The 22804-nt window shown below is 64.8% G+C and overlaps 2 protein-coding genes across 3 annotated transcripts; one reads left to right on the forward strand and one right to left on the reverse strand.

Moving 5' to 3' along the window:
* The first annotated feature begins 1888 nt into the window (after nt 1-1888).
* LOC311528452 (gap junction gamma-1 protein-like) lies at nt 1889-8318 on the forward strand. The gene is made up of 3 exons (XM_084643496.1): nt 1889-1973; nt 5443-6614; nt 6767-8318. Exons 2-3 carry the CDS (start codon nt 5468-5470, stop codon nt 6772-6774), a joined length of 1155 nt encoding a protein of 384 aa, XP_084499622.1. The 5' UTR covers nt 1889-1973; nt 5443-5467; the 3' UTR covers nt 6775-8318.
* Nucleotides 8319-9467: 1149 nt separating this feature from the next.
* Nucleotides 9468-15083, reverse strand: INHA (inhibin subunit alpha). 2 transcript variants are annotated; one of them, XM_084643498.1, is made up of 3 exons: nt 15059-15083; nt 13267-13599; nt 9468-11301 (listed from the first exon to the last, which is right to left on the reverse strand). In XM_084643498.1, the coding sequence occupies exons 2-3, from the start codon at nt 13511-13513 to the stop codon at nt 10538-10540; spliced, it is 1011 nt and encodes a 336-aa protein (XP_084499624.1). In that variant the 5' UTR covers nt 13514-13599; nt 15059-15083; the 3' UTR covers nt 9468-10537. The 2 variants fall into 2 exon arrangements, with proteins under 2 accessions (XP_084499624.1, XP_084499623.1); XM_084643497.1 differs by lacking the exon at nt 15059-15083 and having other exon boundaries at nt 13267-13632.
* Between the last annotated feature and the right edge of the window lie 7721 nt (nt 15084-22804).

A 22804-nucleotide genomic window follows, 5' to 3' on the forward strand; every position in this document is an offset into this window, starting at 1 on the left:
AGGGGGGTGTCCCGGTGGTGTATTAGGGGGCAGGGAAGGGGGGTGTCCCGGTGGTCGGTGGGGGGGGGTGTCCCGGTGGTGTATTAGGGGGCAGGGAGGGGGGTGTCCCGGTGGTCGGTGGGGGGGTGTCCCGGTGGTGTATTAGGGGGCAGGGAGAGGGGGTGTCCCGGTGGTCGGTGGGGGGGTGTCCCGGTGGTGTATTAGGGGGCAGGGAGGGGGGGTGTCCCGGTGGTCGGTGGGGGGGTGTCCCGGTGGTGTATTAGGGGTCAGGGAGAGGGGGTGTCCCCGTGGTCGGTGGGGGGGTGTCCCGGTGGTGTATTAGGGGTCAGGGAGAGGGGGTGTCCCCGTGGTCGGTGGGGGGTGTCCCGGTGGTGTATTAGGGGGCAGGGAGGGGGGGTGTCCCGGTGGTCGGTGGGGGGGTGTCCCGGTGGTGTATTAGGGGGCAGGGAGGGGGGGTGTCCCGGTGGTCGGTGGGGGGGTGTCCCGGTGGTGTATTAGGGGGCAGGGAGAGGGGGTGACCCGGTGGTCGGTGGGGGGGTGTCCCGGTGGTGTATTAGGGGGCAGGGAGAGGGGGTGTCCCGGTGGTCGGTGGGGGGGTGTCCCGGTGGTGTATTAGGGGGCAGGGAGGGGGGGTGTCCCGGTGGCCGGTGGGGGGGTGTCCCGGTGGTGTATTGGGGGCAGGGAGGGGGGTGTCCCGGTGGTCGGTGGGGTAGTGTCCCGGTGGTGTATTAGGGGGCAGGGAGGGGGGTGTCCCGGTGGTCGGTGGGGGAGTGTCCCGGTGGTGTATTAGGGGGCAGGGAGGGGGGGTGTCCCGGTGGTCGGTGGGGGGTGTCCCGGTGGTGTATTAGGGGGCAGGGAAGGGGGGTGTCCCGGTGGTCGGTGGGGGGGTGTCCCGGTGGTGTATTGGGGGCAGGGAGGGGGGTGTCCCGGTGGTCGGTGGGGGGTGTCCCGGTGGTGTATTGGGGGCAGGGAGGGGGGTGTCCCGGTGGTCGGTGGGGGGGTGTCCCGGTGGTGTATTGGGGGCAGGGAGGGGGGTGTCCCGGTGGTCGGTGGGGGAGTGTCCCGGTGGTGTATTAGGGGGCAGGGAGGGGGGGTGTCCCGGTGGTCGGTGGGGGGTGTCCCGGTGGTGTATTAGGGGGCAGGGAAGGGGGGTGTCCCGGTGGTCGGTGGGGGGGTGTCCCGGTGGTGTATTAGGGGGCAGGGAAGGGGGGTGTCCCGGTGGTCGGTGGGGGGGTGTCCCGGTGGTGTATTGGGGGCAGGGAGGGGGGTGTCCCGGTGGTCGGTGGGGGAGTGTCCCGGTGGTGTATTGGGGGCAGGGAGGGGGGTGTCCCGGTGGTCGGTGGGGGAGTGTCCCGGTGGTGTATTAGGGGGCAGGGAGGGGGGTGTCCCGGTGGTCGGTGGGGGGTGTCCCGGTGGTGTATTAGGGGGCAGGGAAGGGGGGTGTCCCGGTGGTCGGTGGGGGGGTGTCCCGGTGGTGTATTAGGGGGCAGGGAAGGGGGGTGTCCCGGTGGTCGGTGGGGGGTGTCCCGGTGGTGTATTGGGGGCAGGGAGGGGGGTGTCCCGGTGGTCGGTGGGGGGGTGTCCCGGTGGTGTATTGGGGGCAGGGAGGGGGGTGTCCCGGTGGTCGGTGGGGGAGTGTCCCGGTGGTGTATTAGGGGGCAGGGAGGGGGGTGTCCCGGTGGTCGGTGGGGGGTGTCCCGGTGGTGTATTAGGGGGCAGGGAAGGGGGGTGTCCCGGTGGGGGGGTGTCCCGGTGGTGTATTAGGGGGCAGGGAGGGGGGCGGCAGCTGGTGGCTCTGGGCTGGTTCCCGGAAAATTGCAACATGTGAAGAATCTGGCTCGCGGCCGGGGCAGGGGGCCGCGCCGGGGGCGGGTGTGGGGCGGGTGTGGGGCGGGGCCGGCCGGGACACGCTTTGTTCGGCGGCCGGGAGCCAGGCGCTGCGCTTTGTCCCGCCGGGAGCGTGTCCGGCTCGGGTGAGCGGGGCCGGGGGGTCTCGGAGGGGCCGGGCCGGTGCCGGGGGGGAGCGGAGCCGGGGGGCCGGGCCGGGGGGGAGCGGGGAGGGGCCGGGCCGGGGCCGGGGGGTCTCGGAGGGGCCGGGCCGGGGGGGAGCGGAGCGGGGCTGGGGGGTCCCGGAGGGGCCGGGCCGGGGCCGGGGGGGAGCGGAGCCGGGGGGCCGGGCCGGGCCGGGGGGGAGCGGGGAGGGGCCGGGCCGGGGGGGAGCGGAGCCGGGAGGCCGGGGGGGAGCGGGGAGGGGCCGGGCCGGGGCCGAGCGGGGAGGGGCCGGGCCGGGGCCGGGGGGGAGCGGAGCCGGGGGGCCGGGGGGGAGCGGGGAGGGGCCGGGCCGGGGGGTCTCGGAGGGGCGGGCCGGGGGGGAGCGGGGAGGGGCGGGCCGGGGCCGGGGGGTCTCGGAGGGGCCGGGCCGGGGCCGGGGGGGAGCGGAGCCGGGGGTCCCGGGTCTCGCTCTCGCGTTGGAGTTGACTCGGGGGAGCCGCGGGTTCCGGGGCAGCCTGAGCCCCCCGCTCCCCCCCGGGCTGCTGCACGGGGGGGCCTGGGGTGGGGCTCGGCCGGGGGGGCAGTGGGAGGGTTCGGGGGCTGGCAGAGGCTCGGGGAGCCCCGGAGCCGGGGGGGGGTCAGGAGCCAGGCACGGGGCGGGGGTGGACGCGGGGGTCAGGAGCCGAGCGGGGGGGTCTCAGGTTTGTGCCGTGCCGAGCCGAGCCGAGCCGGCCCCTGTTCCCTGACACCGGCGGGGCTGTTGGCGGGAGCGGCCCGGCCCTGGGCTGCAGGGAAAAGGGGCTTTGTGTGAAGCTGGAAACTCTGGGTGGGGGTGCCCCGCCCCCCGTTACCCCCCAGAGAGCTTCCACGCTCCACGCTGCCCGCCCCACGGGCCCCAGAGAGCTTCCACGCTGCCCGCCCCCGCCCCACGGGCCCCAGAGAGCTTCCACGCTGCCCGTCCTGGCGTTCGCCCTCCAGCCGGGGCCGCTGGGCGGTTTTAAAATGTCCAGTATCGGCGCGGCGCTAACTCGTGTTCCGGGCCGGCTGCGGCGTCGGCACCGCGCGGGGCTGGGCTGGCGCCCTAGCGCGTCCACACAGGGCAGTTACCGAGCACAAGCCAAGGTGCAGGTTTAAACCGCTGGTGCGGTGCTGGTGCGCCTCCCCTGGGCACGCCGCTCTGACGCTGGACTGGGGGAGCAGAGTGCTGGCAAGGGCGCCCCAACAAGGCTCCTGCGGCTGGAGGAGTTCTCATGTGGACACGCCCAGAAATACCTGGGCGAGGTGAGCGGGCGCTGAAGGGGCTGCACAGAGATTACCATTACACTGTGTGCTGCGGAAGAGCCGTACCCCGACCCCAGGGCCTCTCTCTGCTCAGAGTGTCCCCCTATCCTCTCTGACCCCTACTGCAAAGGACCTTTGGGGCCAGCTGCCCCTCGTGGACCCCCTGCAATTTCTTGGCCACCTATCCACTCCCTCCTGCAGCTGGGCTCTGCTCCCCATTGACCGGCCTCTCTGCCAGCTCTTTCCTCTGTGAATCTTCCCCATTGCTGCGTGTGGGACTGTGGGGTGTCCGGGCCTGGTGGGTCTGATGCTGGGAGTGGGCCCTGGCTGGTCTGAGTTCTTGCCCTACTGCCACGTGGTGGTGCTGGGACAGGCCGCGGTGTCTCCACGGCCAGAGCAGGGTTCCTCCCCCCAGGTGTTCATTGTGTGTGAGCACCAGACCGGGGCGGTGCTCCCTTCGCAAAGCACCTGCCCACGTTCCAGGATGTGGCACTGGTGCCAGACCCGCGTGAGTCCATGTGACAAGGACAAACGGGAGCAGTGCTTGGGATGGGCTGCTCTGCAGGGAATTGCGCTGGAGGGATGCTGGCTGGCTGCCTGTCCCAGCTGGTGCCGGCTGCCTCTTCATTTCATCTCAGTGCCGTTTCCCAGCTCTCTCCTGCCTCCCACCTCCCCAGTGCTTCGGGTGCACGTCCCCTCTGCCCCAGCCTTCTCTCTCCTGCTCCTTTGCCAGAGTCACAGAGATTAAGGCCTGAAGAGACCATTACATCATCTTGTCTGACTTCCCGTGTGGAGCCCAGGCCAGAAACCTTCCCCCAGTTACCCCTGGATGGAGCCCCCTGAACTGGGTTTGACTAACGCACCTTCCAGAGAGGCCTCCAGGCTGGGGTGGAGAATCCACCACCTCCCTGGCCCATTCCCATGGTTAATGAGCCTCACTGTTAGTTTGTGCCTAATTTCTCATTGGGATTTGTCTGGCTTCAGCTGGCAGCCATTGGTTCTTGTCCCGCCTTTCTCCACTGGATTAGGGAGCCCTGTAGTGCCCTGGAATGTGTCCCCCTCAAGGTATTTGTAGACTGCAATCCAGTCATTTCTCTGTCTTTGTTTTGATAAAATAAACAGGCTGAGCTCCGTGCGTCCCGCACTGAGAGCCATTTTCTCCAGTCTTCAGATCAGTTTTATGACTGACTTTTCTGCGCTCTCCCCCAGCAGGGTGCAGGAGCAGTGAATTGGGTTGCTGTATGCTATGCTGGGAGGCGTCTCACACTGCCCTCTGGATGGGGGTCTCTGTTCCCACAGTCCATGGCAGGTGCTTTCTGGGAGCAAGGTCTCTGGCTGGGTCAGGTTGGAGCAGGGAACGTCACTGGATTGGCTCTGGATTGATTCTGGAGTGGCGCTGTGTTTGAAGTAGGCCCAGGTTGCTGCTGACCTAACCCCTGGTGGGGGTAGGGGCAGGGGCTGGACTGTCCTGTCTTGTCTTGTGGGTGCGTTTGTGCCCTGCGGGGAGTTTGGCTTCCAGTAGCCAACAGCATGTCTGGGGGAGGGAGCATGTGTGTGTGCACCTATCTACCTGCCCCTGAGGAGCCTGGTTTAGCACGCGCTCCTGGCGGACCTCTGGCAAGCGGGATGTCTGATCCCTGTGGGCCTCTGCATGGAGGGTGAATGCGGGTAGCAGGGGTACAAGGGGGAAGAGGCTTGTAGCCTGTGTTTGGGGGGGTGAGATGCACTGGGTGGTGGTGGGGTGAATGTCCAGTGGGGGAGACAGCCATTGCATGGCGGACGTGCTGGGGGGAGGACACTGGAGGCGTCATACTGAATAGGCATGTGGGGAAGGGAGATGCACCCAGTGTTTGAGCCGTTGGCTCCTGCCCCATGTGTGAGGTGCCTGGAACCCTTCTGGTGGACGAGCGAGCGGGGACAGGGGCTGCAGTCAGTGGGGGAGGGACACGGTATCGGGGGCTACTGGAGTGACCCGCCGAGGAACAGGCCCCTCTCCCTTCTGTGCTATACCCATGATGCTGTGCTCTGGCTGGAGCCCTGCTGCCCTGGGGGGCGTCCCCTCTTGGCGGTGAGTGCTGTGGGGTCTGGGGGTGCGGGGGCTCAGCTGGGGCTAGTGGGCTGCGTTCACTCTGAGGTTTATCGGCTGTCTCCTCCCCTTGCCTCCTGTAGGGTCTGAGCCATCGTCTGGGTCAGGATGAGCTGGAGTTTCCTGACCCGGCTCCTGGAGGAGATCAACAACCACTCAACCTTTGTGGGCAAGGTCTGGCTCACTGTCCTCATCATCTTCCGCATCGTGCTGACCGCTGTGGGCGGCGAGTCCATCTACTACGACGAGCAGAGCAAGTTTGTGTGTAACACGCAGCAGCCGGGCTGCGAGAACGTCTGCTACGATGCCTTCGCGCCCCTCTCCCATGTCCGCTTCTGGATCTTCCAGATCATCATGGTGGCCACACCCTCCGTCATGTACCTGGGTTTCGCCATGCACCGCCTCGCCCGCGGGCCAGAGGGCCGCCAGCGGGGGGGCGGGCGCATGCCCATGGTGCGGCGGGGCGCTGGGCGGGACTACGAGGAGGCAGAGGAGGATAACGAGGAGGATCCCATGATCTTCGAGGAGATAGAGGTGGAGAAGGAGAAGGGCGGAGAGCGGGGTGAGAAACACGATGGTCGCCGGCAGATCCGCCAGGATGGGCTGATGAAGGCCTACGTGCTGCAGCTGTTGTGTCGCTCGGTGCTGGAGGTGGCCTTCCTCTTTGGGCAGTACATGCTGTACCACTTGGAGGTGAGCCCCTCCTATGTGTGCACCCGCAGCCCCTGCCCGCACACCGTGGACTGCTTCGTCTCCCGGCCCACCGAGAAGACCATCTTCCTGCTCATCATGTACGCAGTCAGCGGGCTCTGCCTCTTCCTCAACCTCCTCGAGCTCTGTCACCTGGGGGTTGGCCGCATCCGGGACTTGCTGCGCCAGGGCAGTGACAGCCCGAGCCCCCATGACGGCCACCCAGGGCCGCCCTATGCCAAGAAGGCCCCCAGCGCGCCTCCCACCTACCACTCACTGAAGAAAGAACCCCCCAAGGGCCAGCTGGCCAACGGGAAGCTGGACTACAGTGAGAACCTGGCCAGCTCTGCAGCCGAGTGCTCCCGTGAGCACGAGCTGGCCCGGCTGCGCAAGCACCTCTGCATGGCCCAGGAGCACCTGGAGATGGCCTTCCAGCTGAACCGCCCGCTGGAGACAGCCAGCCCCTCGCGCAGCAGCAGCCCTGAGGCCAACGGTCTCGCTGCCGAGCAGAACCGCCTCAACTTGGCCCACGAAAAGGAAGGGTCTGCTTGTGAGAGAACCACAGGTGAGGAAGGTCTGGGCCTTGCCTGGGCCGTGCTCCCAGCTGTCTCCCAGGCGCTAGCCTGCCCACATCTGTGTCCCCAACTGCGGGGCTCTCTCTGACTCCTCTGGGGGTGCTGCAGCAGGACCCTAATGTGCGTGTTCTCCTCTCCACAGGATTGTGAGCAGCTAGGCCCCTCGGGGCGGCTGCAGAGATGGCGACAGGGACTGGCAATGTGCTCCAGAGGAGACCACTGGAACCTGGACAACCTGTGCTGGGGAAACGGGGTGGGGGATGGACAGGGTTGGGGGCTGAGCTTCCAAGGAGGGAGGAGGCCTGGGCTGGGAAGCCCTCTGCCTCCTGTGGGGCTCCAGCAGGGCAGGCTGGCATGGGGAGGAACATTCCTTCACTCTTCTCACTTTTTTTTAGAAAAGGGAATCTTTTATTTTTGTACTTTTTATAAAACTTCTCAGTGCACAGCCCCAGCCCCCGCCCCAAACACCTGCGGCCCTCCTCCCCTCTGGGACCTTCAGCCAGCCCCTTCCCAGCCCTGGGACACTCTCCTCCTCCTTCTCCTCCTCCCCCCCCCGCCCCCAGCAGTGAGGGTCGCTGCACTGGCATGGGGAAAGGTTTGCAGTCGCATGGAGGCGGTTGATGCTCAGTTGCTTTCCCACAGTGGCAGGGAGCTGTCTGAGTGGGAATCCCAGGGGATCCAGCAGGGCTGGGCCGACGTGCACTATTCGCTTGGGGTCCCTCCTCCCAGCTGGGTCTGATGTCTTCACCTCGATCTTGTGGCTGCGCTGGGCCTGGGGGAGCCGAGCCAGTGGAGACGCCTACCCAGAGTTGCGGGCAGACTGGGTCGCACTGAGCTCTCAGTATGGGGCATCCATTCCCGGGGAAGGGAGGGGAGCTGGTTCCCAGCTGAGCTGCCAGGGGCAGTGGCAAGTCTCTGCGCGGGAGAGCCTTGGCCACCCTGGGTTTTTGTCAGGGGGCCTGCAGGGTTCTTCTGTTCCAGACAGGCCCCTGGGTGTCCCCTCCAGCTCATGCTCTCTGGATTGGCTGGTGTAGGGAGTTGTGGGTTAGCCAGAGGCTGAGCAGGTCTCTGGGGGGGTGAATAGGGCACTATGAGGTGGGGGTTTACAGGCTACCCAGTGGGAGGGAGGGCAGAGGCCGCGCTGAGGGGGCAGCTGTGCTGCAAACTTGGCCCCAAGGGCCAAAGACCCGCATTGATTGTAACGCAGGTTGTGGTGGCAGCGGCACAAGGCCCCCCCACGCCGCACACGTAGGTACGAACTGCCAGGCTGGGGTTTCTGCCCAGGGCCTGGTGTCTGCAGTGCTTGGGGCAGAGGGGCTGGCATCTCTGGCTCCCTGCCAGTGGGGCCGGTGTGGAAGGGGCCCTGGCCCAGCCTGTCTCCTTCACTTCCCCTGCCAGCAGCTTTGCATCTGGCTGGCTGGTGCTTGGGCCAAAGCTGATTTGGTTACATTCCAAGACTCCGGCGTCCTGGAGGCATCCGCTTTCCTGTCTGGGGTGTGGCGCGGCTAATGCGGGTTCCTGTGCCGTGGCAGGGGGCCTGCGTGTCTTCGGACAGTCCAGAACCAGCTGGGAAATGCTGGGTGTGTCTGATCATCTCAGCCTGGGTCACGTGATTATTTTGTGTCTTTGCTTTTTACTCAAATGATTATGAAGTTTTTATATTTTAGTAAAACCTGGAGATGTTTTGTACAGAGCCCTGCAGCTGGTTCTTCAGTGGGGAGCGCTGGGGGGAGCTGCATAGAAAAGCAGAGTACTGCCCCGGATCTCTCACTCCCGGCATGGCTTCCCCTCCTCCTGACCCAGGCACTGTCTGTGTGCACAGGGAGACCACTGAGCTGTGGTTTGCCAGATTAGAAAATATGGGGCATTGACACATGGGGCGCTCCTCCAGCTCGCTGGTGTTCATCACAGAGACCTACTGACCAGGGCCATATCTGGGTTGGGGACGGAGCAGAGTGAATCCTGGTCCGCCCTGCGGCTGGATGGGAACCTGGGCCATGTGGAGGAGAGAGGCCCTGTTGCCCCCCCCCCCAGCTCCCGAGGCAGCCAGTCCCCCGTCCCGGGGCTCTATTGGCGTGAGTGCTATAGCTCCAGAGCTGAGCTGAGAGTCTCTGGTCTCCATACAGAGTGTCTCCTATTTCAGCCAGCTCTGGTGACCCCTCGTCCCCTGCAAGCGCTGCGTGCCAGACTGGGCCCAATGTTCAGCCCTTGGGTGTGTCTGGCTGCTTGGCCGCCTCGTGCCATCATGTCAGGCGGCAATCAGCAGGTGAGAGACCTCCCCCATGCAATCGGCAGAGGTGCAGTGAGTTGGGAACCAGGAGATAGAAGTTCTGGTTTCATCTTTCCTGTGCTCCTCACAGCTCCCTCCTGTGTGAGGCCTTGCACCCCCGCCGGAGCAGGGAGCCCAGTATTGGTAAAATAGGGGCACAAGGTCACTTCTGGCCTAATTCTGACTAGAACATGGCTCTCGATTATGGCAAACGCATCTCCATTGCTTGGCTCATCCAGCCTGAAGGACAGTGTGGCCAGATCGCTCTGTCTGACCACTGCAGCCGTGACCCCTGCTAAGCCCTCCCAGATCCAGAGAACCTGGTCCCTCATCACTGGTCTCCTACTGCGAGCTGGCAAATAGCTGTAACCTGCTGGCAAAGTGTGCACGCTGGGCTGGTCGCCAGGTACTCCCGTGTGCCAAGCTGGCCCTGGTCTGTGCTGGTGCTCTGATGGTGGAGTTCAAATCCTGCCAGTTACACCCTGGGGGGAATTTTAGGGTTGCATGTGATCAGAATTTGCATTTCCACTCCCTTGAAACAAGGATTTATTTAATTTACCCTGTGAGAAAACCACCTTTATAGCAGCCTGCCCCCCAGGCCGGGTGCCCCCCAGGCCGGGTGCCCCCCAGCCCTTCGCTTGCTGGTGCAGGTGGAGGCTGCATGTCCCAGCCCCTGCACTCTGCCCCCTGTCCCAGCCTGGTCAGGCCAGGTAGCGGGCAGCTGTCCCCTCTGAGCCAGGGCTAGCGCTTGCTTCTGCTTTCCCATGGGTTGCAGGGGGAGATTATTCCCTTGTTATTTCCAAGTTTGTCAGCCAGTCCGGCAGCTGAAGCAATCCCACACGCTGAGGGGGACCAGTACTGCCCTGGGGCGGGGCCGGGTGAGGTGAGCAGCCTGGGGCCTATCTGAGGAGTGGCCCTGCAGGGCAGAGGCTCTGCTAGGGCTCAGTTCCCTTAGCCCCAGTCTTGTGATTTCCTAAGGGGTAAACTCCCTTCCTGCTACACATGGCTGGGCACCACCCCACGGCTGCCATCAGGCTGAGCAATATCCTGCTAGTCCCGGTGCTCAGCGCCTCCCTCCCTCCCTCCCTCCCCCGGCTCTGGCTGGGGCATTCAGAGCCTTGACCAGTCCTCCCTGCTCAGGCCTCAGCCGCGGGGCGGGGGATTGGGGTAATGAAGGTTCCTCTGCCAAGGCACCGAGGGAGCAGCCTGGGATCGGGGTGGGGGGGGGGGGGTGTCTCAGTTGTGCAGCTGCAGGGACTGACCCCGGAGCAGGTTTGGCGAGTTGAACTGCATGCTTCCCTTTGCCCCAGCTGGGACCCGGCTGGCTCCTTGACTCCAGGGGCTGTAGGGAAGCTGCAGCCTGAACTCTGGCTCACAAACCCCTTGTCTGCTCTGGGATGGGCAGATCCTTTGGGCAGGGGGTTGTGAGCCCACTGGGTTCGCTGAATGCAATGACCCCCCCCACTTCTGGAGCTGGGATCAATGACCTGGCTCTGTCACGCTGGGTCATCCCAATGCCGCATGGCAGGAAAACAGCCCCTGTCTCAGGGAGCCAGGCGTGGGGCTGGGGAGGCGGGGAGCTCCCGGGAGAAGCGGGCCGGCTGCGGCAGAGCCCAGCGCAGGGCTGCCGTGGCGCCCAGTGCCCTAGATGCAGGCACAGTCCTGGGTGAGGATGTTGGGCACGGTCTCGTACTTGAAGGAGTAGCCGCCGTCAGAGGTGGTGCGGACGCGCAGGGAGCGCATGGTGCTGGGCAGCGCCGCACAGCAAAGCCGGAAGCCCAGCGCGTGGCTCAGGGTGTGGGCGTCGGAGCAGCTGCCGTGGCAGTAGTGGAAGACGAAGCTGCTGGGGTGCACGATCCACTTGTCCCAGCCCAGCTCCTCGAAGGAGATGTTGAGGGCGGCCCGGTGGCAGTCAGCGTGGGCTGCGGCGTCCTCCGACGGGCGCTGCAGCAGGTTGAGGGCAGCTGGGGACCAGGGCACGGAGGCGCGGCGGGCTCTGTCCGGCCCCTTGGGCTTGGTGGTGGCCATGAGGAAGGGCATCTTGTCTGCGGCGGCCGTGCAGGGGCAGCCCGGGCAGCGCACGAGCAGCACAAAGAGCTGCCGGGAGACGTAACGCAGGAAGGGCGCCGCGAAGTGAAAGACCGTCCACTGCTCGGCGGCCTGCACCACGGTGGCTGCCACGGTGACCCGGCCCTGCCCCGACAGGACCAGCACGTCGGCCCCCCCCGCTGAGCGGTTGGCCGCAGCTGACGAGCCGGGGGGCACGACGACGACGGGGCCTGTGTGGAACCAGAGCTGGGTGGACGTCACCACGCGGCTCAGGGTGTGAGCCGAAGGCTGGAAGAGGTAGGTGAAAACACTCTCGTCCTCTGGGAGCTCGTCCGGCTGGGGCGGCTCACACGGCACATCTGCAAACGGGCGGCAAGGGTCAGCAGAGCAGCCGGGAGTCCCTGGGCCTGGGCCTGCCCAGCGTGCCCCCCTACAGGAGGTGCCTTCAGGGCGTGGGGGGAACGTGGGAACCAGGAGCCAAGGCTCTTGGCTACACCAAGCCAGGCTTCGGAACAGCAGGTCAGGAATTTGGGTCTGCAGCATTAACCCTTGAGTTCAGGAGGGCCTCGGTGGGACCGCTGGGGGTCAGGATGGAGGGGCACCAGCAGAGATGCGTGAGGGGAGCCCAGCCAGGGCTGGGATAGCAGGGAGCTGTGGGTTGGGACTGAGGGGTACTGGCAGAATGGGGGGAACCTGGGCTGGGCTGGCAGGGGCCTGCGGGGCATCAGCAGAGGTGTGTGTGTGTGTTGGGGGGGCAGGGAGCTTTGCTACCTGGCCCATTGGGCCTCTGGCAGCTCCAGGCACCAATCTCAGTTACACCTGGCGCCAAGCGTCTCACATTTCCCCAGAGCTGGATGCCCTGTCCCAGGGGAGGTGCCTGGCAGGACAAGAAGGGCCTGACTCTTCGTGTCCGACAGGAGCAACTGCATGGCTCGGTGTGACTCGGGATCTCATAGGGGCAGGAGCCAGACACCTTTGCGGTGCCCCCTCTGCAGTGTGGCCTGGGGCAGGGCTCGCTCAGGCCTGGGTCACACCCACTCGGCCCAGGGGGGCTGTGTGCTCCAGGACGCCGGCCCCAGGGTGGAGGGGAGACGTTCCTGGAGACTCCGGCCCCGCCACTGCACCGGCCTTGCCCGCCACCCGTATCCGTACCTGCTGGAACACGCGCCTAGAGAACCAGCAGCCGGACGTGCAGGCCACAGGGCTAACAGCAGCAAACCTGCCCCGGGGAGCCCGCCTGGCTGAGTCACTTCCCCCTGCTCCCCAGGCCCAGTGCTGATCCAGCCCCTGCATCCCCCCCCCACACTCCTTCGATCCAGCCCCCAGCTGTCCCAGCCCTGATCCACTCGCCCCTCCAGGTCCTTTTAGCTCCTCTGCTGCCCCCCACTTCCCAGACCACTTCCAGCCCAGTCAGGCCCCCACAAGTCCTCCCCCAGCCAGCTCCCTGCCTTTGTTCCCCCCAGCTCCGCTCCACTCCACCCCCCCTTACTTCCCCCATCTCTGATGTAGACCCTCCAAGCTCTGCTCCAACTCCTTCCCCCACCCTCCCCAGCTCCGATCAAGCCCCACCAGGTCCAGCTTCCTGCCCCATGCAAAGCAGCTTCTCCATCTCTGGGGGCACCTAGCCTGCACCTCCATCCCTCAGCATTGTGCTTTCCCCCACACCACCTCCACATGTGCCTGGGGGCTGCTCACTCTGGCCGGAGGGGCCCCCATCCCGGGCCCTCGTCCGTGGAGCCTTGGGGGGGCCGGTGTGACTGTCCCATGGGCAGCGTGGTACCTACACCACGGCTTGGGCTGCCGTAAGTGGCTCTGGTTTGCTGGCAGGGAGGGGGAGCCCCCAGCTCTCCTGACCCTCATGGGGTCTTAACCCCTCCTCCCACAGGTAAAGGCTGGGGTAGATCCCCAGTAGCACCCCCAACCCCTCCTGTGCTGTCAGATGCCCTGGGGAGAGAGGGGACCAGGGTTCAAATTCACCTGCAGTCACAACTTCATTTTGGGGTCTCAACTGTGCCCCTGCCAGCCAAGCCACAAACCAGCACAACATACTGAGGAGCCCAGGGCTCAACGAGCAAGGCCTGTGGGTCAGGATGGCTCTGCCCCTGCCCAGCCTGAGCGCCCCCTGCTCTCCCCACTGCCCCCGACCAGCCCGAGCCCCCTGCTCTCCCCACTGCCCCCCATTTGTGCCCAGCCCAAGCTCTCCCCACTGCCCCTGCCCAGCTCAAGCCCCCCCAGCTCTCCCCATTGCCCCTGCCCAGCCTGAGCTCCCCACTGCCCCCAACCAGCCCAAGCCCCCCTCCCCAGCTCTCCCCCCATTCTCTCACCTGTGGTGGGGAAAAGTATCACCTGGGAGGTGTCCTCCAGCTCCTGGCCCCGACGGTCTGGAGTCCCTGGGATGTGTCTCCTGTGCATCCCCCTGCTCTCCTGCTGGGCCCGGCTGCTGGGGCTGAGATACTCCAGGATCTGGGCCCGGAGCTTGGCCAGGACGAGCTGCCTGTCGAGCTCAGCACCCTGGCAGCCTGCAGCAGGGACAGGAGCCAGCAGGGCCAGCAACAGGTGCAGCAGCCGCATGGCTCTGGCACGCGCGGGGGTCTCAGTCGTGAGCGTCTATCTGCACGGCCAGCGCCACTCGCTGGGCCCTCCTGGCTGGGCTCTGCCTGGGCACGGTGGCATTGAGACGTATCTGACACTGACGCAAACGTCTGCTAGCCATGAATATTATCTCTGGGTGATGGAAACAGCGAGACGTCTGGAATGCAAGGACTGCAAGGACAACGGAGGGCAGGGGGACGCAGCCCCGGGCAGGGGGAGGTCACGTGCAGGGCACAAGGGTGGTGCAGCCTGGGGTATGGAGCCCAGGCCGGGGGGTGGTTGGGGGGGAGTGAAGGTACCACCAGGGAGCTGCAAAGACAGCATCAAGCTGCCCACCCCGTCCTGTGCCAAGGACTGCTGAGCGACAGCCCAGACACTGTGCCTGTTTTTAGTGCTTCTGCTTGTAACAAGTCTGCCGGGTGTGCCCGCCTGTCACCAGCGCCTGGCTCTGCAGCCCGCCTGACACTCCTGCCGGGTGTGCCCGCCTGTCACCAGCGCCTGGCTCTGCAGCCCGCCTGACACTATTGCTCTTAGCACCCCTGGTTACGCAGCGGGGCCGGGTGGCGCCTGACTGGTGTGCTGTCGTGTCTTTGCAGCGAGGGGAACTGGCCTGGTTCCGCTCAGCAGCTGTCACTGCTGGGGTTCCTGGACAAAGAGGGTTTGTTTCTTGGGTTTCCACTGGAGTTTAGCCAGGGGCAGGCAAGCAGAGCGGTTGGCTGACAAGGCCATCACGTTGCTTGACTGGGCCCGTTTGCCTTTCTAAAATATGATTTAATTTTTGTTACAGTTTTTTTAATGGCTCATCCAGTTTGTGGGGTCGGGGGGACGACGACACACACTGGAAATGTTTTCTAGCTAGATCAGACCTAGCTCAGGTGGTGCCATCAGACCTCCCGACTGCAGTGCAGACATACCCTTATGGGGTTGCCAACTTTTTACTTGCACAAAACCAAACACCTTTTGCCCCGCCCCCTCTCTGAGGCCCTGGCCCTTCTTCGAGGTCCTGCCCCTCTCACTCCATCCCCCCTCCCTCTTTTGCTTGCTCTCCCCACCCTCACTCACTCACTCATTTTCATCAGGCTGGGGCAGGGGGTTGGGTGTGGGAGGGGATGAGGGCTCTGGCTTGGGGTGTAGGCTCTGGGGTGAGGCCAGGGATGAGGGGTTTGGGGTGCAGGAGGGGGCTCTGGGCTGGAGGGTGGAGCCGAGGGGTTCAGAGTATGGGAGGGGGCTCCAGGCTGAGGCAGGGGGTTGGGGTGTGGGAGGGGTACAGGCTCTGGGCTAGGGGTGCGAGTTCCAGGGTGGGGCCAGAAATGAGGGGTTCAGAGTGCAGGAGGGGGCTCCAGACTGGGGCAGGGGGTTGGGGTGCAGGGGTGGTGAGAGCTCTGGCTGGGGGTGCGGGCGGTGGTGTGGGGCCAGGGATGAGGGATTTAGGGTGCAGGAGGGGGCTCCATGCTGGGATTGAGGGGTTCAGAGGGCAGGAGAGGGATTGGGGCAGGGGGTTGGGGTGCTCTGGACGGTGCTTACCTCAGGGAGCTCCCAGAAGCAGCAGCGTGTCCCTTCTTCGGGTCCTACGCAGAGGCGTGGCCACACAGCCCTGTGCGCTGCCCCATCTGCAGACGCCACCCCTGCAGCTCCCATTGGCCGTGGTTTCCAGCCAATGGGAGCTGCGGAGCAGTGCTTGGGGCGGGGCAGCGTGTAGAGCCCCCTGGCTGCCCCTATGCCTAGGAGCCAGAGGGGAGACATACCACTGCTTCTGGGAGCCGCGCGAAGCCTTAGCCCACTGCGCTGCTGACCAGACTTTTAACGGCTGACCGGAGCCGCTAGCGTCCCTTTTCACCGGGCGTTCTGGTCGAACACCGGAGACCTGGCAACCGTAACCCTGTACCCTTTACAGTAAGCAATGACAGAGCCTGCCCCTGCCCCACCATCTCCTACTCACCCTTGTGTCACGGTGAAGGCCTTCCCTATCAGCCTCGGGGGCAGGGCCCTGCCTGGCTTCCTACGATAATTAATAGGTTCTCTGGCCAGGGGCTTGTTTTCCTGCTCCCAGGTGTAACCCTGGCTGGGGCGTGGCAGGAGCGGCCATCGCATCAGTGCAGCTGACAAATTATGGCCCGAGCCAGTGGCTGGATCAGAAGCCAGGCACATCCAGTAGCCATTGGGCACAGTTTGTTACCGCTGGCACAATGTACCAGGGTCCAGGGGGGCGTCTCCATCACTGGCCAGGATGGGACCAGGATTGGCAGGTTTCCCAAGAGCTGAGCTATAGGGCAAACGGGAATGAATTCAGGGACGGTCTGTGGCCTCTGCAGTGCCAGGGGCCAGCCCAGCCGAGCGCATCGTCCCGTTAGGCCTGGGAGGCTGGGACTGTCCGAGAGGCTCCAGGGAGCCAGGTCTGGCGCTGAGGAGCCGACGGGGCCCGGCATGGAAACAGCTGCGGAGGTAGCACCAGCCCCTGGCCCAAGGAAATTCCAGCAGGAGCCCGTGTGTGCAGCTGGGACGTGGCCAGGCGGGCGCCTGAGCGGGGTTTTGTAGCCGAGCCCCTTCGGCACCAGTTCGGCTGCTGCCTCAGTGAGAGCCAGGCATGGCCAGGCCCAGCCTCCCTGACAGGAGGTTGGGCCGGGCTGGGCTTGCTGAGCTGGGGAGGAGGCCAAGAAACTAGGGCGGGCCTGGGGCCACGGTGCTGTGCCAGGCTGGGCTGAGCTGGCTCTGGGGGGGCATGGTGCTGAGCCAGGCCGCGTGCTGGGCCTGGGGCCGCGGTGCTGTGCCAGGCTGGGCTGAGCTGGCTCTGGGGCGGCGCGGGGCTGAGCCAAGCCGGGCTGGGACTGGGGGCACGGTGCTGTGCCAGGCCGGGACGGGACTGGGGGCGCAGTGCTGTGACAGTCCAGGCCAAGCTGGGTCCGGGGGCACGGTGCTGTGCCAGGCTGGGCTGGGTCCGGGGGCACGGTGCTGTGCCAGGCTGGGCTGGGTCCGGGGGCACGGTGCTGTGCCAGGCCGGGACGGGACTGGGGGCACGGTGCTGTTCCCGCAGCTTCACTTGATATTGGAAAGGCCTCTGCTTCCTTCCTGCACATTCTGCCTTCAGCTGCTGCAGCCTGGCGTCTCTCATGCCCCATGTTCCTGCCCCCCACGTCCCTGTGCCCCATCCCACCCCCGCTGCAGCCTGGCCTCTCCCGCACCCCAGTCTCTGTGCCCCACATCCCTGCCCCCCTTCCCACCCTTTCCTGCAGCCTGGCCTCTCCCGCCCCCCACGTCCCTGCCCCCCATCCCACCCCCGCTGCAGCCTGGCCTCTCCCGCCCCCCACGTCCCTGCCCCCCTTCCTACCCCCGCTGCAGCCTGGCCTCTCCCACACCCCACGTCCCTGCACCCCCATCCCATCCCTTCCTGCAGCCTGGCCTCTCCCGCACCCCACGTCCCTGCACCCCCATCCCACCCCCTGCTGCAGCCTGGCCTCTCCCACACCCCAGTCTCTGTGCCCCATGTCCCTGCCCCCCATCCCACCCCCGCCGCAGCCTGGCCTCTCCCCCACCCCACGTCCCTGCACCCCCATCCCACCCCTTCCTGCAGCCTGGCCTCTCCCGCACCCCAGTCTCTGTGCCCCATGTCCCTGCCCCCCATCCCACCCCTTCCTGCAGCCTGGCCTCTCCCGCACCCCATGTCCCTGCATCCCCATCCCACCCCCTGCTGCAGCCTGGCCTCTTCCGCACCCCAGTCTCTGTGCCCCATGTCCCTGCCCCCCATCCCACCACTGCTGCAGCCTGGCCTCTCCCGCACCCCTGCCCCCCACATCTCTGTGCCCCCTCTCATCCCCTGCTGCAGCCTGGCCTCTCCTGCCCCCCACGTCCCTGCCCCCCATCCCACCCCCGCCGCAGCCTGGCCTCTCCCGCCCCCCACGTCCCTGCCCCCCATCCCACCCCTGCCGCAGCCTGGCCTCTCCCGCCCCCCATGTCCCTGCACCCCCATCCCACCCCCTGCTTCAGCCTGGCCTCTCCCGCACCCCATGTCCCTGCACCCCCATCCCACCACTGCTGCAGCCTGGCCTCTCCCGCACCCCTGCCCCCCACATCTCTGTGCCCCCTCTCATCCCCTGCTGCAGCCTGGCCTCTCCTGCCCCCCACGTCCCTGCCCCCCATCCCACCCCCGCTGCAGCCTGGCCTCTCCCGCCCCCCACGTCCCTGCCCCCCTTCCCACCCTTTCCTGCAGCCTGGCCTCTCCCGCCCCCCACGTCCCTGCCCCCCATCCCACCCCCGCTGCAGCCTGGCCTCTCCCGCCCCCCAAGTCCCTGCCCCCCTTCCCACCCCTTCCTGCAGCCTGGCCTCTCCCACACCCCACGTCCCTGCCCCCCTTCCCACCCCCGCTGCAGCCTGGCCTCTCCCGCACCCCACGTCCCTGCACCCCCATCCCACCCCTTCCTGCAGCCTGGCCTCTCCCGCACCCCACGTCCCTGCACCCCCATCCCACCCCTTCCTGCAGCCTGGCCTCTCCCGCACCCCACGTCCCTGCACCCCCATCCCACCCCCTGCTGCAGCCTGGCCTCTCCCACACCCCAGTCTCTGTGCCCCATGTCCCTGCCCCCCATCCCACCCCCGCCGCAGCCTGGCCTCTCCCGCACCCCATGTCCCTGCCCCCCATCCCACCCCTTCCTGCAGCCTGGCCTCTCCCGCACCCCATGTCCCTGCACCCCCATCCCACCCCCTGCTGCAGCCTGGCCTCTCCCGCACCCCATGTCCCTGCACCCCCATCCCACCCCCTGCTGCAGCCTGGCCTCTCCCGCACCCCATGTCCCTGCACCCCCATCCCACCCCCTGCTGCAGCCTGGCCTCTCCCACACCCCAGGTCCCTGCACCCCCATCCCACCCCCTGCTGCAGCCTGGCCTCTTCCGCACCCCAGTCTCTGTGCCCCATGTCCCTGCCCCCCATTCCACCACTGCTGCAGCCTGGCCTCTCCCGCACCCCTGCCCCCCACATCTCTGTGCCCCCTATCATCCCCTGCTGCAGCCTGGCCTCTCCCGCCCCCCACGTCCCTGCCCCCCATCCCACCTCCACCGCAGCCTGGCCTCTCCCATACCCCATGTCCCTGCACCCCCATCTCACCCCCGCTGCAGCCTGGCCTCTCCCACACCCCAGTCTCTGTGCCCCATGTCCCTGTGCCCCATCCCACCCCCGCTGCAGCCTGGCCTCTCCCGCGCCCCTGCCCCCCCACATCTCTGTGCCCCCTCTCATCCCCTGCTGCAGCCTGGCCTTCCCCCCCCCATGTCCCTGCCCCCCACATCCCTGCACCCCATCCCACCCCCTGCTGCAGCCTGGTCTCTCCCACATCCCACATCCCTGCTACCCACATCCCTGCACTCCATCCCACCCCCGCTGCATTCCATTGTCCCCTGCCTCCCCATCTCCCACCTTCATGCAGGATTCAGCCCCCAGCTATAGGCTGGCATCCCCTGCACCCCATTCTGTTGGATCATATTAAAGAAGTTCTGTATTAAAATCACAAATGAGTTTGATTCCCCAGAGTTTATATTCCAGGGTATTACTAATGAAGAGCTCTCTTGGCTTTTGGCTGTTGGCTGTTTCTCTCCCTCTATGTGTGAAACTTGCAAGCTGCTAATTGTGTTAGTACATCCTAAGACAGAGTCTGGTCTCAAAGCAATTCTTTGTAACAACAACTACTCACACAGAGAGAGACTCAAAGCAATACTCTGTAACAGGTTTCATAGTAAATTTGTTAGTCTCTAAGGTGTCACAAGTACTCCTTTTCTTTCTGTAACAACAGAAACAGCAGCCAGAGATTCCCCACCCTTTTGTTGTATTCATCTTGCTTTGTTAACTCCAACGAGAGACTGCTGAATTGGAATTAATTTGCAAACTGGATACAATTAACTTAGGCTTGAATAGAGACTGGGAGTGGATGTGTCATTACATAAAGTAAAACTATTTCCCCATGTTTATTTCCCCCACCCCCCACTGCTCCTTGGACGTTCCTGTTAACTGGTGGAAATGGCCCACCTTGATTATCACTACAAAAGGTTTTCTCTCCCCCCCCCCCCGCTCTCTTGCTGGTAATAGCTCATCTTAAGTGATCACTCTCCTTCATCCTCGCATCTGATGAAGTGAGCTGTAGCTCACGAAAGCTCATGCTCTAATAAATTGGTTAGTCTCTAAGGTGCCACAAGTCCTCCTTTTCTTTCTCCTTACAGTGTGTACGGTAACACCCATTGTTTCATGTTCTCTGTGTATATAAATCTCCTCACTGTATTTCCCACTGAATGCATCCGATGAAGTGAGCTGTAGCTCACGAAAGCTCATGCTCAAATAAATTGGTTAGTCTCTAAGGTGCCACAAGTCCTCCTTTTCTTTTTGCGAATACAGACTAACACGGCTGCTACTCTGAAACCTGTGTTAACAATAGTGATTATAATAGAGATAGAGGATGTATGCGGATGGATGCTTGGTGTGGATAACAACTGAATGATCAGGGAGGTGCCAGCCTAAGAATCCAGTGTGCATCGGCTGAAGAAGGCGTCAAGTGGAAATAACCGGAGAACCCCCGGAGGGCAGACTGGAATCCACCCAACAGCCTCAAGAATGGGAGAACCAAAGAACAAGATAACATCTGGCAGCATGGAGCCGTCAGGAATGTGTCATCTGCTGATGGATTCAGCAACAGCATGATGAAGCCATTCCCACAGACTGGCATAGGAAGAAATTTCTATAAAAATGGACTCTAGAAAGTGAGAACTTTGGGGTCTGATTCTGCAAATCAACTTCCAGGAGCGTCAGATGAGCATCTGACAAGGCCCTGCTCCCTCCTCATGTCCAGGCCGCCTGGCCAGTGGCTTGGCATGAGCAACTCTAAGGCTGGTAACTGTGATAACAACCTTGCAGAACCTGTGTGTGTGTGTGTGTGTCTGAATGAATGTGTGAATAAATATGAGATTGAATGGAATGTTATAGCTATAACTAACTGCTTACTAGGATTCTTTCTGTCGTCACAATAAATGTGGCATTTTGCCTTTTCCCCTTTAATAAGATCCTGCTGGTTTTTATTTTATTGGTATAACAACTCCCGGCTTCCTGGCTGCTTGCTAGCAGGGAGCTGCTGGCCTCTGGTCACTGAGCACCCTGTCTAGTGTGTGCAGCGTGGTGTCACCGGAGGCCGTGCTGACACCCAAGGGTCCTGAGCAGGGTCTGTCCTGGGCGGTGCTGAGCTGTGTGCCCCGAGGAGCGCGGCAGGGCAGGGCCTGGCTGGGGCCGAGGGCTGCACTCCTGCTGGGGCGCTATAGATAGCTGGCCCTGCCCAGCCCCACGTTATCAGCCCTGCGTGTCATCGGAGGGTATTTTTGGGGACAGCAGCTGCAGGCATTTGTAACATTTGGTCCCTACATGTTGACACCCTGGAGCTGTGCCGGCAGAGGTAGTGGGAGCAGGGTGACGGACGTGGGGACAGGGAAGCAGTGGAGCAAGGTGCGTGTGTGCCCGGAGGAGGTGCCAGGGCACAGCTGGGCTGGCGTGCAGGTGTGGGGCGCAGTGACAGGACAACGAGGAGCAGAGTTGGACGGACGGATGGAGCGTGTGTGACCGACGGAGCAGCAGCGTTGCACGGACGGACGGACGGGGAAGAGGCTCTCCGAGCAGGGAGGGCTTGCGGGCTTGTGGGTTGAGCCTACCTGAGGCAAAGGTGGTTCCGGCCCCGCTGGCCTGGTTCTGTGCCTGGCACCGTAAGTATCTCGGCCGCCTGCTCTGCCAGCCACAAGGAACCCGCGAGGAATTCGCAGGCCTCGTGGGGGATGCCCCTCCCCAGGTTCCCATGATGGATGTGGGGTGAGGGTCTAGGTCAGGGCACGGGGGCCCATGGGTCTTAGCCCTGCATGAGGGGCTATGTGCAGGGCCGCCCTATGGAGTCTGAGAGCAGCAGAGGGGCCCGTTGGAGCTGGGTCCCGGGTTCACCCAGTGTGATCCTGACACCAGTCACAATTTACTGCCTGGCAGCCATGGGGGAACCTCTGCACCTCCTCCTCCCAGCGGGAGCCCTCCATGCCGCAGCCCAGGAGGGGCTATGTCTGCCCTCCCCCACACCGGAGCCCTGCCTGCCCCAGTGCCAGTGGGGGGGGGGGGCTGCCTGCCCCTCTCCCCGTTGGAGCCCTGCCTGCCCCTCTCCCCGTTGGAGCCCTGCCTGCCCCAGTGCCGGGGGGGGGCTGCCTGCCCCTCTCCCCGTTGGAGCCCTGCCTGCCCCAATGCCAGCTGGGGGCTGCCTGTTCTTCCCACCGGAGGGGTTAATTCTGCTGCCCACTCACAGTGTGACCCCCTCTCTCCCCTGCAGGCCGCTCAGCCGCCCGGTGCCGCTCTGTCCCCGGGGCCCACGGGGGGATCGGGCACCTGGTCTGCCAGTCCAGCTTCAGAGAGTGTCGCCCCAGGTGCCTGCTCGGTGGGCCGGTAAGTGGAGTGGGCCCGTCTGGCAGGGAGATCAGGCTGCCCATGGCCACCTCCCGCCAGCCTGGATTCTGCTGCCCGGAGTGACAGCCCCTTATCAGCCCCTCGGGTGAGCCAGGCCAGATGCTGCAGGAATGCAGCCCCACCCCATATGATCTTGCAGGAATGGAGGGGAAGGAGCCAGTGGTTCCCTGCCCTATTGCATCGCTGCCCCTTTGTCCCCATCACCCCCTCTGCCACACACCCCCACAGGGAGCTGCCTCAGCCCCCTCCCTCCTCTGCCCCACAAATCCAGCAGGGACCTGCCTCTGCCCCAAAACTCCCCTCTGCCCCCTCTGCCCCACACACCCACAGGGAGCTGCCTCAGCCCCACACCCAGCAGGGAGCTGCCTCTGCCCCTCAGCCCCTCTGCCCCACACCCAGCATGGAGCTGCCTTTGCCCGTTACCTGCTCTGCCCCACCCAAGAAGGGAGCTTCTTTGCTCCCCTCTGCCCCACAGGCCCAGGAAGGGGGGTCTCTGCCCCTCCTGCCTCTCTGCCCCACAGGCCCAGGAGGGCTTCTCTGTCCCGCTGTCTCCTGTGGGGGAGGGGAGGCCGGGGCCTGGTGGTATTTGTTTCATTTCAGCGCTGGGCTGGTGACGGGGGCTCCAGCCTGGCTTTGCCGGGGACCCAGGGCAGACGAGTCGGGGCAGGTTGGCTCTGGGCTCCCCAAGGGCCGAGACTGCCAGTGAAGGGGGCTGGCTTGTGCCATAGTGCTGGGATGTGGACACCTGTGCCACAGGACCTTGGATGGGCTCCCCCTCCTCCCCCTGCTGCATCCCACCCCTGAATCAAGTCACA

This window comes from Lepidochelys olivacea, assembly GCF_965140295.1.
Source record: "Lepidochelys olivacea isolate rLepOli2 genome assembly, chromosome: 11".
Classification (NCBI taxonomy): Eukaryota; Metazoa; Chordata; order Testudines; family Cheloniidae; genus Lepidochelys; species Lepidochelys olivacea.